Source organism: Pleurodeles waltl, chromosome 1_2 (assembly GCF_031143425.1).
Source record: "Pleurodeles waltl isolate 20211129_DDA chromosome 1_2, aPleWal1.hap1.20221129, whole genome shotgun sequence".
Lineage (NCBI taxonomy): Eukaryota > Metazoa > Chordata > Amphibia > Caudata > Salamandridae > Pleurodeles > Pleurodeles waltl.
In genome coordinates, this window is record NC_090437.1 from 680342432 (window position 1) to 680362517 (window position 20086).

A 20086-nucleotide genomic window follows, 5' to 3' on the forward strand; every position below is an offset into this window, starting at 1 on the left:
CGCAGAGGAGAGCAAGTTACAGGTAGCTGGACAGCTAACAGTAGCTCACAAATTACACGTTGGAGAACCCTGTCCTGGTGCTTGCGCACACCATTTGGAGAAAGATCCTAAAACTTTGACATATCATTGTACCAGATCTGTGCTTCTAACACAGTTTTTTTTATTACATGAACTGTCCTGCTCTAAATAAGTCAGGAAAGCATTCTGGCCACGACTGTTCTGAACAAATCCTGTGTTCGACATGCAGCTCTGCTGGCGCTGATCTTCCATCTTGCAGAGAAGGATTGCCAACTCCACTTCAGGCTGATTTCCTGACTCAGTCATCCAGGTATGGGGCTCAGACTACTATCCGAGATCAGGCAGAGGGTACACCCTCTATGCTCTCCCAGTAGGGGTAGTGATAGGTAAGAATATAAGGAAATACGTTTGCCATTGTTGGACTGTTCATTCTTTTCACCATGTTAGTAATGTTGGTTATATTGCTGTTAGAAATGGGGTCTGTGGTTGGCAGTCAGGTTAACCCCGGTCCAAGCAAGGACCCTCAGGGTCAGGGTAAGTCACACACAATCCAAATGATCCTTCCGGCACACGAACTTGGTTCCTCTTCGGGTTGCAGGGTTTTCTGGCACCCCGGGGACTGTTCGTGGAATCCTGGGCTTGTGGAGCGAACTCACTAGCACTGCGTCAATCCAGTGGGTGTTGCGTGGAATTTTCTCCCACACAGCAGGCGCTGGGTCGATTCCTCTCTGGAAGTCGGGCTGCGTCGTTTTGTGTCATCTGTGCGTCGATCCGGAGGGTCATGCGTCGAAGTTCCAGTCACAACGCAGGAGCTGCGTCGATCTTCTCCTTGCGAAGTTGCGCTGCACCGTTCTGGTTCGGCGTGCAGTGAATTTCTCACCACGGGGCAGGCTGTGCGTCGTTTTTAGCAGGCTGTGCGTCGGATTTTCCCCACATAGGGAGTCCAGTTGCAGAAGTGAAGTCTTTTTGATCCCGAGACTTCAGGGAACAGGAGGCAAGCTCTATCCAAGCCCTTGGAGAGCACAGCCAGGGAGCAGCAAGACAACAGCAAGGCAGCAGTCCTTGTCAGAAAAACAGTCCCAGTGAGTCCTTTGGGCAGCCAGGCAATTCCTCTAGGCAGGTTTGGTTCAGTGTCTACTCCAAGAAGTGTCCACAAACAGGCAGAATCACAAAAATGGTTCAAGCAAAAGTGGCATTTTCAAACACAATCTCAAAATCAACTTTACTAAAAGGTGTATTTTTAAATTGTGAGTTCAGAGGTCCCAAACTCCACATGTCTATCTGGTCCTAAAGGGAATCAACGCTTTAATCATGTTTAAAGGCAGCTCCCATGTTAACCTATGAGAGAGATAGGCCTTGCAACAGTGAAAACCGAATTTGGCAATATTTCATTGTCAGGACATATAAAACACATTAGTATATGTCCTACCTTAACCATACACTGCACCCTGCCCATGGGGCTACTTAGGGCCTTCCTTAGGGGTGTCTTATATGTAGGAAAAGGGAAGGATTAGGCCTAGCAAGTGGGTACACTTGCCAAGTCGAATTTACAGTGTAAAAACTGCACACACAGACAATGCAGTGGCAGGTCTGAGACATGATTACAGGGCTACTCGTGTGGGTTGCACAACCAGTGCTGCAGGCCCACTAGTAGCATTTGATTTACAAGCCCTGGGTACCTCTAGTGCACTTTACTAGGGACTTACTAGTAAATCAAATATGCCGATCATGGATAAACCAATTAACAGTTACAATTTACACAGAGAGCATATGCACTTTAGCACTGGTTAGCAGTGGTAAAGTGCTCCGAGTAGGAGGGAGGAGGCAAAAAGTTTGGGGATGACCCTGCAAAAAGGGCCAGGTCCAACAATTGCTTTGTTTCATCTGACTAATAATCGCAGTTCATTGTCTCTATGCAATAATATGACTGTTTCAATAAATGTGAGTAAACCCTTATGCTTATCTTTCTTGTGTTTACCCTCGGCATGCATAAGTAAACCACAAAAGGGTTAAATCTGTTTCCACTATATGTCTGAGGTACAGAGTGTTAGTTCGAGGTTGCAGAAATCACCTTGCCACCCCAGGAAGGTTAGGAGTACAGGTGAGGCACTGTGAGCTAGAGAGGAATGGCTGACATTCTTTGATGGTGTAGATGACTCAGTCCCTACATTCTGAAGTTCTATCATCCTAACACGCAGTCCTACCTTTTTAGTGGGAACCATATAACAATATTGGACCAGAGTATTTGAGATCCTTTCCAAAATGGTATGTATAGGCATGTATAGGAATGGCTCCCTCGCCCATCAGCTTTACTAAACCACATCAAGGAGATACTTAAAGGTGTGAGAAAATATACAACTATCATTTTTGCTTGTAAAGAAACTAGTACCAAAACCATGGAAAAAGGGAACAATGACTAAAAGTAAAGATTGGACAGCAGGCAGTATTTATTGTAAAGATATGGCAGATAACTATTTTGTCATCCTGTCTATCATTTTGCGCCCCAAAAACATCTGAGGTCTTTTTCAGGAGTATTTAACAACCCAGGAACTAGTAGGTCAATGAGTTAGAGATAATGGGAGAGAGAACAGTGTGCATGAGAAGAAGAATGGACACTTCAACGATATTGTGGGTTTAGGTACTTTGCATTAGTCTTATTATGGTGAGTAATAGAATACTGGGCATGTTCAGAATGTTGGGGGTGGGTTCTTGCGGGAGGAGAAGATCTGAGGGCTGGCAGTTGGAGCTGGGGGTCCAGAAGAGACTGTTGGTGGTGCTGCCAGTAAACGTCATATGAAGCTTCACCTTGTGCATTTAATTGAACTTAACAAACTATTCAGGGCCTTAATATTCTCTAAAGAATGCCGCCTGTGCACGAATGTCAATAGAGGTAGGTTGTTTTATATAGTCCGGTTTCAGGGGGAATAGCAGGGAACGTGTACAGTTGCTTTTTGGATCATATACATCACTGCTTGTGTGTTCCTTGTTATGTGGAACCATTAAAAAACGGGAGATAAAGTAAAATAACGATTAGTTCTCAAAATGATAAATTTGCATATGCCTTTAAAAGCTGTAACTGTGAATCTGCAAACAAAAAATCTGTGGTAAAGAACTTCCTTCCAGTGTATTTAGCTTATTAGAAGTTCATAACTGACTCACTTCTGCCTTACAGCTCACCATATCCTTTATCTATATCTGCAAACATGACAGCCATAAAGGCAATAAATCCCGTGCATAGTGCGCATTAACCTAATAAAATGTCTTAACTTGCGTCTTCACCTCTCCCCTGTGCCCCTCCCTGACCTCTTCCTGCCTAAGTAGTCCCATATGGACCTACAAGGGCACCGCGATCGGAAATGTCATGCTCTTCTAAAAAGAATCCAACGCACAGGAGAGACGAATACCGTTCACCTCAATCTCGGGACAGGAAGAGAAATCTTTGGTTGCACACAATACATGCCTCTTTTGGAGGTCAATATTATCGTGTGCCAAAACACAATTGCATTGCTTTTCTGTTTAACAAGATCGCATCCAATCAACTGAAAGGCATGACAGAGAAAAGGCAGGCATATAGTTTTGAAGATAAAACAGTTTAACAGGACTGCTTCACGAATCTGTCATCTGTGGTATCACTCCTATGGTCCTGCAGAAGGCACTGAATGAAATCTGTTGTGAGCCGTATAAGCCTGAACTTGGAAATGCATCGCATCAGCCAATATGGCCCCAGGCAAAAGCTTTTTTATTATGTCACAGTGAAAAGCATGTTGAAAAACGTAAAGTTGACGTTTTCGTTATTTACAAAGCATTTGGTCATCTTTAAAAAAAAATTAAAAAAAACTCGGAGGAAGCCCATAACATTACCAGGAAGGCCTTTCAGTGGATAGACTGCCTGCTCCCAGCAGGTTTCCTCGCCTGGACTTGTAGACAGGCTGTGCTCTTCATCAAGCTGCAGTACAAACCAGGCCACTAAGGCATCCAGTTCACCTTCCCTTACGATTGGTGTAGTAATATTGCTTGGCTTCCTAGTGGACAGGCTTTCCAGTTCCTTAGCAAAATAAAAGAGAATAAGAAATATGTTTGCCTCTGCCACAGGGCTTAATAAAAACAAAAACAGTTCTCCTTACTGCATCGCTAACAATCAACGACAACAGACAGTCCAATATGCTCCTTTTTAGGGTTCCTTCGTAGGTGTACCTGCGTCAGCGCAAGCACTGTGGCTGCGAGGGGTACTGTTTTCTATAGGAGGGTTTGGAGCCCGTCCATTACTTACCGTTTGTTGACCTCATTGTCACTCGTATTTTCTACCTCCTAATTATCCCCTTCTACTCCCTCCGTTGTTAATGTTGCTTTATCCCCTCCTAACCCCTCACATTGTTCGTACTGTTTTATCCACTCCCAGCACCATTGTTCATGTTGCTTTATCCCCTCGCACCCCCTGTTCGCGTTGTTCTATCCCCTCCCAATCCTCGTTGTTCATGTTCCCCTACCTCCACCCCCAATAAGAAAAAACAAGCATTTGCAATTCAATGGGTCTCACATTTGCTCAAGTTAGAGCTATTAGCATTGTAAATTCATAACTGGACTTTTCTTAATACATAAATTGAAAATGTAAAGTAAAACAGTTGACATAAGCAAGTCAATTCAAAGCGCCATGGCCGCCGTGAGCGCGAAGGAGAGACGCAAAATGAAAAATAAGTCAAACATATCAGCAAACGTGCAAGTATCCATGTAACAGGGTCGTCCCCAAGGCGGTAACAAAACTGCCCTAAGCAGGGACAAATGTAAAGCATTTACCAATATGATAAAAGGATTTTTGAAAGGCAAGCCCACAAATGAGTGAAAGTGATGGACGTGAGGTGGGCGTGGTTAACAGCCCACATAGATACCAACACGTCAGAAAAGCAGCACTTGCACGCTACTATGCTCGACCTAAAAGTGCTATGATGCGGCCACTGCTGGCTGCGACAATTACCTTTTTTCATAATTGTTAGTCATGTTGCATCAGACTGGGACAGAAAATAAGCCTGGGCATCAAATTAAAAGTGTCTCCCATTAGTGAATTAGAAAGCCAAAAAAGTTGCACATGAACTTGTAAATACATGCTTGCAAGGTATGGAAGACTCCACAGATTTAAGCATGCTGCAGGCAATGTTTGTTTTAATATCTGGGAAATCAACAGTAAAAAAAAACAGCCCAGTAGACCACAAAACATGCCCACAAACAGCCACAAAACCGGTCGACATACTGACCTATCAAAAGTACCTGATTCCCCTATAGGCCAGTCTGACCCTGGTTATTCACCAGACCCAAGACTAAGGGTAAGAATTGCTGGACTATATTATAGGCTGGGAAGCTCAGGGCCCTTGCTTAATGAAGCCGTTTTGTATATACTGTGATAAAAAGAAAGAACTGTAATCTCAAAGATCTATATATAAAAGAAGAGCATAATGGCTACTTTCATCTGATCAACCAAACATCGTTATTATGTTTTCCAAACGAAGACTAGTAATTTGGTAGTTAACTTCTTTAGATCTATATTGTGAGTTCATTAACTTTTTACGTATAAAATACTATCTCCTAATCATGTCATTTTTTGGGGGTCAGCCTTTATTGCGTGGTGAAGCACCAGGAGTTTCTTGGCAATTGGTGTCCAGGGAAATAAAACCCTAATACGAGCAAGAGATCAGGAGCGACCTTTTCAACTGCTCGCAGAAGGAGAAATAGTCAGTCGAGATAAAAGTTAGAAAAATATTCCACAGAAATGCATCAAGACAGTAAACGCTCACCACACCATCATTTGTCTCTTAAAATGCAAAACCAAGAGTAAAGCCTGGTTAGCTGAGCGCACTGTATGCTTGCTGGTGTGACTCCCAAGTCTGATTTTCAAGAACCTTATGCACAATCCACTATCTATTAACACAAGTGGAAGCCATGTGCCTGGGTCAGGGGAGCATTTCAGAAAAAATGTGTGTGTACTCAGGACAATTCGAGCTGCATAGTTCTGTGGAGCCTAACGGGCCATCACTGGCCCTAACCAAAGGCATAGTTTATCCCATTACTGTAATCTAGGCAAAAGCTAAAGTGACTGCAGAATACCTGTTCTCAAATGTGTGGCCCGACAAGCCCGCTAAAAGCTTTCGATTAAATAAATAGATCAAGTAGGTGGCAAATACCTGAGATGTCAATTTCAAATCATAGTCAGTTTTACAGCACAAATTCTTGAATTAATTTACATGCCTAGGACAGACGTGCGACTCTTTCAGAATTCAAGTAAATCTAATGGAAATTAAACTGTGCTTTGAGGACTTTAAAGAGGATGTTCGCAAGGAAAAGGCTTTATGAGAACAAAGAATAAAGAAGCCCTTAAGAGATGAACACTATGTAGTCTACTTATGAAGTCCGGTATTCTCTACTTCCATTGCAGTACTTGCTGGTCATTATTTCAAATTAAATACGAATGCCTACTGCTGGCTAGGGTACTAGCCAACAGACAGCACTTACAGCAAGTTGATACTGCCTGAAAAATAGGGATTTATCCTGGGCAGATTGGCCTCGCGTAACTTGAGAAGAGCATCTGCAACTGTTGACCAAGTCAACACAGACATTGAGATTATACTGGCCACATTAGTTGCTGAGAAGGCCTTTGAGTCGGTGGAGAGGTGGAGCCTCAAGGAAGTAGTACAAAGAATGTGCAGCTATTATATTCTGAACCCGTGATACCCATCCCATGCTACTAAAATACGGCTGGTAATAATATATTGGTCAGTTTTGTAATGTGCATGGGACACAGCAAGGATGTCACCTCACCCTGTATTTGTGATGGAGATTGAACCAATGAAATGATTAATGTTTGCCAAACATGAAGATAGGATTATTACCTTCAAGAGCCATACCATTCCTCTAAACAGGTTTTTTAATAACTTAGTGTCAGATGTCAAAATTCATTGAGTATATCTCCACCCTTTGAAGGTGACAGCCAGGTAAGTTTAAGATTCACACAAGTCTGAGAATAATTTGAAGCAAATCTGAATCGCTGATGACTGATTGCACCTGATTATCTGGAGGAGCTTGTGGATTCCAATGGGAAAAGGAAAAAATGTAATGTAGTATCTATGGACTATTTTAAGTGAGAGTCTGCCAGTTGTAGTCAGAGGAAATGATGGTGCTGCTCAGATCATTTTAGGGTTTTAGTGGAAAAGTGGGTTAAACTACCATTATCCATCAAAAACTGTCTTGCTTCTTAAGATGGTTCTTTTCCTATAGTTCTTTACAAGTTAACAAACATACTGATGGCACAAGGTTGAGAGTGGATAGAAGGAGATTCATTTAGCATGTGGGTAATCTAGGGTGACACAAACGAGGATGCTTTTCTTAAACGCAAAAGGAGGTTCAGTGAGCCTAGATTTCTTGTTATAATCCAGTTACTGGCTAACTATGCAACATTCCCATTCTCCTTAAAAGTGCTTTGCCAAAATTACATTCACAATGAACCCTGTAATTTCCTGCAGCTATGAAGTGGTGTGCGTGGGAGCTGTCCAAGTTAAAAACAGCTGTAAATTCACGGAGTGTGGTGTGATGGGCAAATAAGCAAATGGCTACGAGGGCGACGATGGAGCTGCTTTATTCTGACCACTGTTGAATTGCTGCGACATACTCTAGTGTCTCGTTTATATTTGACAAGGGACATAGATTCAAAGAACTAAATATCATATTTCTAACACTGCCAGAATTTAAGCACAAAGGAGCAACAAAGACACTGGAACAACTCTTTCACTTTAGCATCGTGCACGAACTAGTGTATTGCTACATGCTCTACGTGCATGTAGCAGCACTAGGTGCAAGGTAAACAGTGGTGCAGGGTGTGGACCATTGGCCTCTGCTTCCATTGGCCTTCGCTTCCATTTTGGTTCACGACTCCATTTTGTCGAGTCTGGTTCTGTGCGTAAGGCACCGTTCTGTGTTTTTCCACAAGCTTCGGCAAGCTACAGGGTGGGGTGTTTTTCTGCTCAACTTCGCTCCATCTGCCTGATACGAAGGGCGCTATTTACATTCCACGAGCTATCAGTTAGGACAACAGGGGGATGCGCCTGTACTCAAGGAGGAATGCAAACTTCACCTTGGAGCCCTCTCCTGGGAACTTGGCCCGTTCTGAGGAGACGTCTCGAAGGGTGAACAAGGTACCGCCGATTGCACAATTTGTAAAGGAGGGGGTCTTTTTCTAGAAAAGACTCCTGGGCGTTAGTAAATACTATAAAGGTCAGGAGCCTAGGTGGGCTGGTTTAGGAACTCTCTTCTGGGTTGGACGCAACGCCAGGAGGACTGATTGTCCCGAAAGAGGCTCCCTGTGCCAGCCGATTTGGGTTCCCCGGCTTTGTGTACGGCGGAGGGATGCAGACGCTCTTTTCGGTGAAGCTTTTCAATTTATTAAGTATATTGTGTGTGCGTGCGTGCGTAATATATGCACTTATTCTTGCAGTCATTTTCATGCTATTGAGCATTGAAGTACATTGTGTGTGCGTGCGTAATATGCACTTATTCTTGCAGTCATTTTCATGCTATTGAGCATTGAAGTATATTGTGTGTGCGTGTATTATATGCACTGACTCTTGCAGTTATTCACAGAGTGCCTATATTCTCACCATTATTCTCATGTTATTCTCTTGATATATATATATATATATATATATATATTAGTGTGGTTAGTTTTGCCATATGAGAACTTGCCCCTTAAATAAACTTGATTATTTTACCCACTAAGGTGTCTGAGAGTGATTGCTTTACATTGTGCCTTAAAATATCCTGAAGTGCATAGTTTTGATATTCTGAAGAGTAAAGCAACACAAATTGGCGTAGTCGTTTGCAGGATTCGAAAAAAAAAAAAAAAGGGGAAAATGCTTAATAAGATCAAAGCGAGCTCAAAAGCAAGTTCTCATGTAGCAAATCCGGACATAGAAATACCGGGGTGGGAAACTGGCCCGTATAAACTTTTAGCTCAGGAATGGTCACGTTGTGCTGGTTTGTGTGAAAACTGGAATGTGTGTATGTCAAAGGCAGAACCTGAAGATATTCTTACATGCTTACAAAAGGTATCAATTGATAAGGGAAGGGAGATTTGTGCGTTGGGGAGGCGAGGCTGGATCTTGCTTTCTGCGTACCGAAAGTTGTATGAAAATTTTTTACAGTTACAAAAAGACCACGAGCAGCTGGAGAAGGAGTTAGTAGGAGCCCGAAATTCCTCTACCATGCTAGCTTGTCAAAATAAATTATTAAGTGATAAGCTTGAAATGTACCAACTGGTTGCAGAGAGAACGTCCGTTAGCGTCGCTAAATATAAACACAAGAAACGAAGAGGGAAAGTTAATAAAAAGAAGGTGCATTTAGCTAGCTCTCAGGCAGGATTAGCCTTTGACCCTGAATTTTGGGATGGAAACATCTGGGATACATCTGATTTTTCAGATGAGTCCGGGGGCGATGACTGCCAAGATGTTAGACAGGAAAAGACAGAGCGCAGGAATGTTGTCCGTGCGCAGCCCATATATCGGCGAAAGTTACAGCATAGCCCAGCTAATCCTGGAGGGGTGATGTTGGATGCCCTGGAGGATTATACACAGCAAGAACTAAGTGATGTAATAGACAGATTTCGACAGAGGTCTGGGGAAACATTGCTTACGTGGATGGTGCGTGTGCATGATATGGGGGGTCAGGGGGTCCAATTGGATCACGGGGACGCCCCGAGGCTTTGTATGTTAAGTACAGATTCGGTTATCCAAAATGAGTTTAGAACTTATCCAGGGAATGGTCCCATGACCAATTTGTTAGAGTTAGCTGCGCAAGGGTGTGCTCAGAAGTATCCGACAGAGTCAGATTGGCCGCCTAACGATAAACCTTGGTATACTTTAAGAGATGCAGTACAGAGATTGAAGGAAGAAGGGATGAAAACAGCTATCTTTATGGGTAGTGGCCATGATTTGATGAATGGAATTTTAAATGTGTCTGTGCGAAACCGGTTGATTAGGGCCGCTCCTCCTGCATATAAGCATGTCATCATGACTTTGTTAATTAATCAGACGGGTAACCCATTGTCTCAGGTGGTAGAAGCGGTGCGTGAGTTAAGTGATTTAGGAGAAGGGGCTAAGCCAGAGAGGAATTCACGGTCTGAGAATCGTACTGATAACAACAGGGTGACCATGCGGGACATGTTTCATGCCTTGCTGCGAGATGGGGTGACCAGGGATGAAATTGATGGGATAAGCACCAAGGACATGTGGGAAATGTACCGCAAACGCGGTTTGGATAAAAAGGAGGGGAGCAGGAAAGGGAACAAGAAGGATAACAAAGTGGTGAACCAGAGAAAGGCAGGAGGGGAGGAGCGTGAGGGTGAAAAGGCAGAGAGAGGGACAGAGCCCCACAGTAGAGAGAGATCCCCTGATGATGGAGATTGGGAGGAAGAGCACCGAAACTCAGAGGGAACCCGGAGCAGGGAGAGAGACCGGGAACTGACAGGTTCTGGGAAAACTCGAGGAAGAGAGTGGGAGAGGGAGCTGGTAAGCTCAGAGAGGTTACGAAGAAGAGACAGGGAGGAGGAGTTCCCTGAGAATTACCGCAAACTGTATCCAGATCTGACTTGGGCAGACTCTGATGTGCGCAGAGTGAAAATAGATTAGGAAACAGGTCAAACTCCAGTGCAGGGATGGGCTCGCAAAGATAACAGACCTCATGTCAAAGTAGAAATTTATTGGAAACGTGGAAATGTTCAAAAGGTTCGAGCCCTCGTTGACACCGGAGCGGAGGCCACTTTGATTCATGGCAACCCAAGAAAATTCAGGGGACAGTACTTCACCATTACGGGATTGGGCGGAAAAGAAACCCCGGCAGTGCAGATAGTGGTTCCCATGAAAATAGGGGCACTGCCAAAGAGAGAATACACTGTCCTGATTGTGCCCATTCCCGAGTACATTATTGGAATTGAGATTTTGAAAGGGATGACCCTACATTTGGAAGATGGATGCTATCAATTTGGTTCCAAAAGATTTATATCAATAGCCGCCGCAAGGGTGGGGCTGTTGAAGATTCCTCCGGTAACACTTCCCTAAGCTACTAAGGTGATTCAAATGAAACAGTACAGAATACCGGGAGGACATGAGGAGATTAGCCAGACTATACATGATTTACTGGAGGCCGGGGTAATAATTCCCATCACCACTGCGTGGAATAATGCCCTCTGGCCTGTTCGTAAAAGTGATAACAGTTGGAGGATTTGCATTGATTATCGCCAATTGAATAAACATACACCTCCTCTGACTGCAGCGGTCCCAGACACCATTACCTTGATTGAGAACATACAGAAACACAGTGGGACTTGGTATGCCACCATTGACATTGCCAATGCGTTCTTTACGATACCAATAGCTACTGAGAGCAAGCCTCAGCTGGCATTCCAGTGGGCGGGGTGTCAGTACACCTTCTGTAGATTGCCCATGAGGTATTTACATAGCCCCACTATCTGCCACCGGCTGGTGGCAGAGCATTTGGATGAAGTACCAGTGGTTCCCGGAGTGCACATTTCTCACTATATATATGACGTGATGATGCAGGGAGAGACACAAGAACAGGTGCAGATTCAGCTAGACAGGGTGGTGGAACATTTGCAGAATAAAGGGTGGGAGATTAACCCTGAAAAAGTGCAGGGACCGTCTCAGAGCGTGACATTTTTGGGCATTCAGTGGAATCAGGGACACAGAGAAGTGTTGCCAAAAGTGAAACAAAAGATTAAGGAATTTGCAGTGCCGCGAAATCAGAAGGAAGCCCAGAGTTTTATTGGACTATTCGGGTATTGGAGACAGCATATACCCCATTTGTCTCAGATTTTGGCCCCATTGTACAAAGTTACACAAAAGAAAAATGCGTTTGAATGGGGAGAGCAGGAGCAGCGCGCGTTTGAATTGGCGAAAGACGCCATTCAGCATGCTTTGGATTTGTGGCCGATTCGGGAGGGAGACATTGAGTTGAATGTGACAGTCCAGGGGCAGTATGCCAATTGGAGTTTATGGCAAAAACAAGGAAGAAAGAGGGTGCCCCTGGGATTTTGGACAAAGAAGTTACCTGAGGCAGGAGAGCGGTATACTCCCTTTGAGAAGCAGCTGCTGGCCTGCTATTGGGCCCTGGTTGATACTGAGCAAATTACACTGGGACACAATGTGATTTTAAGGCCTGAAATTCCCATCATGCAGTGGGTGATGAGTTCCCCTAAAACTCATAGAATTGGACATGCACAGGAAGCCAGCATTATCAAACGGAAATGGTATGTCCAGGACAGGGCACGAGCGGGTCCAAAAGGAACCGCCGTTTTGCATGAGCAGGTAGCGCAGGCTCCAGTGGAGAATTCCGAAATGTTGCATGATGTACCTTCAGTGTGTGAATCCCCAGTAGGGTGGGGCCAGCCGTTCGCAGACTTGTCTGCAGATGACAAAAAACATGTATGGTTCACAGATGGCTCAGCAAAATATGTTGGAGCGAAAAGGCACTGGAAGGCAGTGTCCTATAATCCTGTTACAAAGAAGCTTTTGACAACTACAGGACAGGGAAGAAGTAGCCAGTTTGCAGAGCTTTATGCTGTGTATCAGGCTTTGAAACAAGAGCTACCCGGAAAATGTCACATTTTGAAAATGTCACTTACCCAGTGTACATCTGTTCGTGGCATTAGTCGCTGCAGATTCACATGTTTGGCACAGTCCGCTGCCTGGTGTTGGGCTCGGAGTATTACAAGTTGTTTTTCTTCGAAGAAGTCTTTTTTGGTCACGGGACCGAAGGACTCCTCCCTCTTCGGCTCCATTGCGCATGGGCGTCGACTCCATCTTAGATTGTTTTCCCCGCAGAGGGTGAGGATGGAGTTGTTTGCTATAAATAGTGCCCATGCAATGGAGTGAATATGTATGTACGTTAAGAGTTTATAATAATTATTTACAAATGTACAGATGTTTAAGATTTATGATCTACTTCTAAACGGCTACAGGCTTCCCGGGGAGGTGGGAGGGTACATGTGAATCTGCAGCGACTAATGCCACGAACAGATGTACACTGGGTAAGTGACATTTTCAGTTCGATGGCATATGTCGCTGCAGATACACATGTTTGGCATAGACTATAAAGCAGTTACCTCCCCTAAAAGCGGTGGTTTAGCCTGTAGGAGTTGAAGTAGTTTGGAATAATGTTCTTAGTACAGCTTGGCCCACTGTAGTTTGTTGTGCATTTAGTACGTCTACACAGTAGTGTTTAGTAAACGTATGAGGCGTAGACCAGGTTGCAGCCTTACATATTTCGCTCATAGGAATGTTTCCTAGAAAGGCCATTGTAGCACCTTTCTTTCTGGTTGAGTGTGCCTTTGGTGTAATAGGCAATTCTCTTTTGGCTTTAAGATAGCATGTTTGAATACATCTGACTATCCATCTAGCAATGCCTTGTTTAGAGATTGGATTTCCTATGTGTGGTTTTTGAAAAGCTATGAACAGTTGTTTTGTCTTCCTGATTAGCTTTGTTCTGTCAATGTAGTACATTAGTGCTCTTTTGATGTCTAATGTATGTAGTGCCCTTTCAGCCACGGAATTTGGTTGTGGGAAGAACACTGGCAATTCTACTGTTTGATTTAAATGGAATGGTGAGATTACTTTTGGCAGAAATTTTGGATTTGTTCTTAGAACTATTTTATTGTTGTGTATTTGAATAAATGGTTCTTGTATGGTAAATGCCTGTATTTCACTTACTCTTCTGAGGGATGTGATTGCAATGAGAAATGCGACTTTCCAGGTTAGATATTGCATTTCACAGGAATGCATGGGTTCGAAAGGTGGACCCATGAGTCTTGTTAAGACGATGTTAAGATTCCATGAAGGAACTGGTGGTGTTCTTGGTGGTATAATTCTTTTTAGCCCTTCCATGAATGCTTTAATAACTGGTATTCTAAATAGAGACGATGAATGAGTAGTTTGTAGGTAAGCAGATATTGCTGCGAGGTGTATTTTTATAGATGAAAAAGCGAGATTTGCTTTTTGCAAATGTAGTAAGTATCCTACTATGTCTTTCGTAGAGGCATGTAATGGTTGTATTTGATTGGCATGGCAGTAGTAAACAAATCTTTTCCACTTAGATGCATAGCAGTGTCTAGTGGAAGATTTTCTAGCTTGTTTTATGACCTCCATGCATTCTTGTGTGAGGTCTAAGTGTCCGAATTCTAGGATTTCAGGAGCCAAATTGCCAGATTCAATGATGCTGGGTTTGGATGCCTGATCTGTTGTTTGTGTTGTGTTAACAGATCTGGTCTGTTGGGTAGTTTGACATGCGGTACTAGTGAAAGGTCTAGTAGAGTTGTATACCAAGGTTGTCTTGCCCATGTGGGTGCTATCAGTATGAGTTTGAGTTGGTTTTGACTCAACTTGTTTACTAGATATGGAAGGAGAGGGAGAGGGGGAAAAGCGTATGCAAATATCCCTGACCAACTCATCCATAGAGCATTGCCTTGTGATTCGCGGTGTGGGTACCTGGATGCGAAGTTTTGGCATTTTGAGTTTTCTTTTGTTGCGAACAAATCTATCTGGGGTGTTCCCCAAATTTGAAAGTACTTGTTCAGAACTTGGGGGTGAATTTCCCATTCGTGGACTTGTTGGTGGTCTCGCGAAAGGTTGTCTGCTAGTTGGTTTTGTATTCCTGGAATAAATTGTGCTATTAGGCGAATGTTGTTGTGAATCGCCCACTGCCAAATTTTTTGTGTTAGGAGGCACAATTGTGTTGAGTGTGTTCCTCCTTGTTTGTTTAAATAATACATTGTTGTCATGTTGTCTGTTTTGACAAGAATGTATTTGTGTGTTATTATGGGTTGGAAGGCTTTTAACGCTAGAAATACTGCTAACAGTTCTAGGTAATTGATATGAAATTTTGTTTGGTGTATATCCCATTGTCCTTGAATGCTGTGGTGATTGAGGTGTGCTCCCCACCCTGTCATGGAAGCATCTGTTGTTATAACGTATTGAGGCACTGGGTCCTGAAATGTCCGCCCTTTGTTTAAATTTTTGCTGTTCCACCATAGAAGCAAGAGGTATGTTTGGCGGTCTACCAACACCAGATCTTGAAGTTGACCCTGTGCCTGTGACCATTGTGATGCTAGACACTGTTGTAAGGGTCGCATGTGTAGTCTTGCGTTTGGGACAATGGCTATGCATGATGACATCATGCCTAGAAGTTTTAGCACAAATTTTGCTTGTATCTTTTGGTTTGGAAACATAGCACTTATTACCTTGTGGAATGCCTGCACTCTTTGTGGACTTGGAGTGGCAATTCCTTTTGATGTGTTGATGGTTGCTCCTAGATATTGTTGTGTCTGACACGGTTCTAGGTGTGATTTTGTATAGTTGATGGAAAACCCCAGTTTGTGAAGGGTTTGTATGACACATGTGGTGTCGTTTGCGCATTTTTTTACTGTGTTGGTCTTGATTAGCCAATCGTCTAGGTAAGGGAACACATGTATCTGTTGTCTCCTGATGTGTGCTGCTACTACTGCTAGACATTTTGTGAACACTCTTGGTGCAGTTGTTATTCCGAATGGCAACACTTTGAATTGGTAATGTATTCCTTTGAATACGAACCGTAGGTACTTTCTGTGAGAAGGGTGTATTGGTATATGAAAGTACGCATCCCTTTAGGTCTAATGTGGTCATGTAATCTTGCTGTTTGAGCAGTGGAATGATGTCTTGTAGTGTGACCATGTGAAAATGGTCCGATATGATGTAGGTATTTAGTGTCCTGAGATCTAATATTGGTCTTAATGTTTTGTCTTTTTTTGGAATTAGAAAGTACAGGGAGTAAACTCCTGTGTTTTTTTGTTGTACTGGTACTAACTCTATTGCATCCTTTTGCAGTAGTGCTTGAACTTCTAGTCCTAAAAGTTCTAAATGTTGTGGTGACATTTTGCGTGTTTTGGGAGGGATGTTTGGTGGGAATTTGTGGAATTCTATGCAATAGCCATGTTGGATTATTGCTAATACCCAATTGTCTGTTGTAATCTGTTGCCAAGATTGGTAGAATTGGCTTAGTCTTCCCCCCACTGGTGTTGAGTGAAGGGGTTGCGTGACTTGAAAGTCACTGTTTAGGGGGAGGTGTTTTTGGAGTCTGGAATCTTCCCCTACTCCTTGGGAATTGACCCCCTCTATATCCCCTGAAACCTCCCCTTTGGAAGGAACCCTGATATGGTGTGGTTCTTGTTTGTTGGCTGGTGGTGTCTGTGGGTTGGCCACGAAACCCCCCTCTAAATGGAGTTTTTCTAAAAGAGCCTCTGCTCTGCGGGGAGTAGAGTGCGCCCATGGCCTTGGCCGTGTCTGTGTCCTTTTTAAGATTTTCAATGGCTGTGTCCACTTCAGGGCCAAAAAGTTGTTTTTCGTTGAAGGGCATATTAAGGACAGCCTGCTGGATTTCAGGTTTGAAGCCTGAAGTGCGGAGCCAAGCGTGTCTCCTTATGGTGACAGCAGTGTTGACTGTTCTCGCTGCAGTATCGGCTGCGTCCAGTGAAGAGCGGATTTGATTGTTTGAGATCGTTTGTCCCTCTTCAACTATTTGCTGCGCCCTTTTTTGGTATTCTTGGGGAAGATGGTCTACGAGAAGTTGCATCTCATCCCAGTGAGCGCGGTCATATCTGGCCAGCAGCGCTTGAGAATTTGCGATGCGCCACTGGTTGGCTGATTGTGATGCTACTCTTTTTCCTGCCGCATCAAATTTTCTGCTTTCTTTGTCCGGAGGTGGGGCGTCGCCAGATGTATGGGAATTTGCTCTTTTGCGAGCTGCCCCTACTACTACGGAGTCAGGTGGTAACTGCGAAGTAATAAACACTGGATCTGTGGGTGGTGGTTTGTATTTTTTATCCACCCTTGGGGTGATGGCTCTTGATTTTACGGGCTCTTCAAAAATTTGTTTTGCGTGCCGTAACATCCCCGGTAGCATTGGGAGACATTGATATTGGCTATGTGTAGCCGAGAGGGTGTTAAATAAAAAATCATCCTCTATAGGATCGGAATGCAGTTGGACATTGTGGAATTCTGCAGCCCTAGCCACCAGTTGTGAGTATGAGGTACTGTCCTCTGGCGGTGACGGCTTTGTGGGGTATGAATCTGGATCATTGTCCGGCACTGGGGTGTCGTATAGGTCCCAAGCGTCTTGATCCTGATTATCTTGACTTATGGTAGTTTGCGCTGGTGAGTGCATTTGTGGCGGTGTTTGTGCCGGCGATGCCTGTTGTAGTGGAGAGGGCGGAGGCGTGACTTTTTTAACCACTTTGGCTTGTGGTTGTGCGTCATCCTTGAGGAGACTGATCCTTCTTTTCCTCATTATTGGGGGAAGGGTTGATATCTTCCCTGTGTCTTGCTGGATGTACAGTCTCTTTTGTGTGTAGTCTGATTCTACACTTTGGAGCTCTTGTCCAAATCTGTGCATCTGGCCACTTATTCCTTGTTCCTCTGAGTAGGATGAAGGTGTGGTATTTTTCGGCGCCGAGAGAGAATCTTTTTTCGGTTTCGGCACCGACAGAATTTTTGTTCCTTTCGGCATGGATTCTCGGTGCCGATGTTTTTCGGTGCCGGTATCTTGTTTTTGTCTCTCGGAGCCGCTTTCTCGGCTCCGAGGTTGCTCCATGGCGGTCCCTCGACCGGAGTCGGGTGTCTTCGCTATGGGCGTGCCCTTTTTCGGCGCCTTCGACGGGTCGCCTGTTTTATGGGTCGAACCATGGCCTGTTGGCAGTGGCGTCCCCTGGGCTTTCGTTTTGTCGATGGTTTTACTTTTCGACGTCTTACTCACAGTTTGTTGCTGTTGTTCGACGTCGGAGTCTCCGGATTCTGAGTCCGGAACCGAGAATGTTTCCTCTTCGTCGTCGAAACGTTGTTTTGTCGGCGTGGACGCCATTTGTAGACGCCTGGCTCTTCGGTCCCGGAGTGTTTTTCTGGACCGGAAGGCTCGACAGGCCTCACAGGTATCCTCCTTGTGCTCGGGGGACAAGCACAAGTTACAGACCAAGTGCTGATCTGTATAAGGATACTTACTGTGACATTTTGGGCAGAAACGGAACGGGGTCCGTTCCATCGGCTTCGATGTCGCACGCGGTCGGGCCGACCAGGCCCCGATGGGGGAATCGAAGCTACCCCAAAGTCTTCCGATGATCGGTGTCGATGTACCTAACTATCCCGATACCGAACGGAACAATACCGACGCTTTCTTCCGAGATTCTGACTAACTTTCCGAACCGAAACACGGAGCGAAAAGGAATACGTCCGAACCCGACAGCGGAAAAAAACAATCTAAGATGGAGTCGACGCCCATGCGCAATGGAGCCGAAGAGGGAGGAGTCCTTCGGTCCCGTGACCAAAAAAGACTTCTTCGAAGAAAAACAACTTGTAATACTCCGAGCCCAACACCAGGCAGCGGACTGTGCCAAACATGTGTATCTGCAGCGACATATGCCATCGAACATATAGATTCCTGGTCTACCGCCAATGGGTTAGCTACTTGGCGTCCCACGTGGCATGCACATCAGTACAAAATCCATAACAAAGAGGTATGGGGGAAGGAGTTATGGCAGGAGATCTGGGAAATGTTACCTCAAAGCACCGTGACTGTCTATCATGTGGACGCTCACTGTCCAACTGATTCATTAGACCGATGGTTCAATTGTCTTGCAGACGATCGAGCCAAGATTCAAGAGGCTGAAGTGGAGGCGCAGAATTCTGATTTGGTGGGAATGGCTAAATGGGCACACCAGAAATGCGGACATCTTGGAGAAAAGGCTACTCACAGGTGGGCCGAGATTAGAGGGATGCATCTTCCCCTAGATTTGATTAAAACAGCAATCATTGAATGTCCCATTTGTCAGCATGCACAGCACAGACCGGTCCCACAGGTGGTGAGAGGCCAGCTAGGCAGAGGTAAATTGCCAGGACAGATTTGGCAGATTGATTACATTGGACCAATGCCAGTGAGCAGAGGGTGTCAGTATGCCTGCACTGTGGTAGACACTTACTCTGGTTATCTCATAGCCTTTCCCTGCAAGCGCGCAACTCAGCAGAGCACCCTGAAAACACTAGATCTGTTGATTCTGTACTATGGAGTGCCGCTCCGGATTCAAAGTGATAACGCCAGTCACTTCAAGGGCAGACTAGTGCAGGACTATTGTGCACAATACAATATTGAGTGGATTTTTCACATACCTTACTACCCACAAGCAGCGGGACTGATTGAGAGAATGAATGGGTTGCTGAAAGAACAATTGCGTAAACTATCTGATGGGACACTGAAGGGGTGGAGGGATAATTTGTACGATGCTTTGCAAATTTTGAACAACCGACCCCTTACAAATGCTGAGACACCTCTCATGAGAATGTTCACACCTGCTTTACAGATTAATCAGTTTACAACGAACAATACCATTGTGTATTGGGAAACAGCTCCAGGAGCTTTAGCCCCATATCGAGCTACACCAGAATCTGCAGGACTTGACTTACATGCTTTACACATGCATCGATTGAAGCCTAGAGACATCACTCTGATTGAAACTGGGGTGGGAATTCAGATTCCCCCTGAGCATTACGGTCTGATCGCCCCTCGATCTGGGCTTGCCCTGAGAGGCATCCAAGTTTTAGGAGGCGTGATAGATGCAGACTACCAAGGCGAGTTAAAAGTCATTCTCTTGAACAGTGGTGACACAGACCTAGTGGTGCAACCTGGTGATCGCGTTGCCCAAATTGTCATCATGCCGGTTTATGGAGGTGTTGTTAAGAAGGGGAGCGCCCCAGCTCTTCTCACTGTAAGAGGCAAAGGAGGGTTCGGATCTACTGACAAGAACCCAGGGGCCAAAATGTGGATTGAATCCCCAAATAACCCTCCTCAACCCGCTGATGTTATCGCCACTGGACCAGACAATGTCCTGGTAGTTATGCGACCTGGTCAAGACAAATGGGAACATGTTCCCGCTGACAAATGCTATCTGCGAGAATGATAATACGTGTTTTGTCCTTTGTTCTTTTCAGATCATCCTGTGGAG

General features: G+C 44.6%; 1 protein-coding gene across 2 annotated transcripts in view; it reads right to left on the minus strand.

The window, feature by feature from the left end:
• The window catches only part of PRMT9 (protein arginine methyltransferase 9), a 249634-nt gene that overhangs the window by 64923 nt on the left and 164625 nt on the right, over window positions 1-20086 (minus strand). For both annotated transcript variants that reach the window (XM_069242627.1, XM_069242628.1), the window contains one exon: window positions 3880-4063. In XM_069242627.1, coding sequence (XP_069098728.1) covers window positions 3880-4063 — 184 coding nt within the window. The remainder of the gene's footprint in view (window positions 1-3879; window positions 4064-20086) is intronic.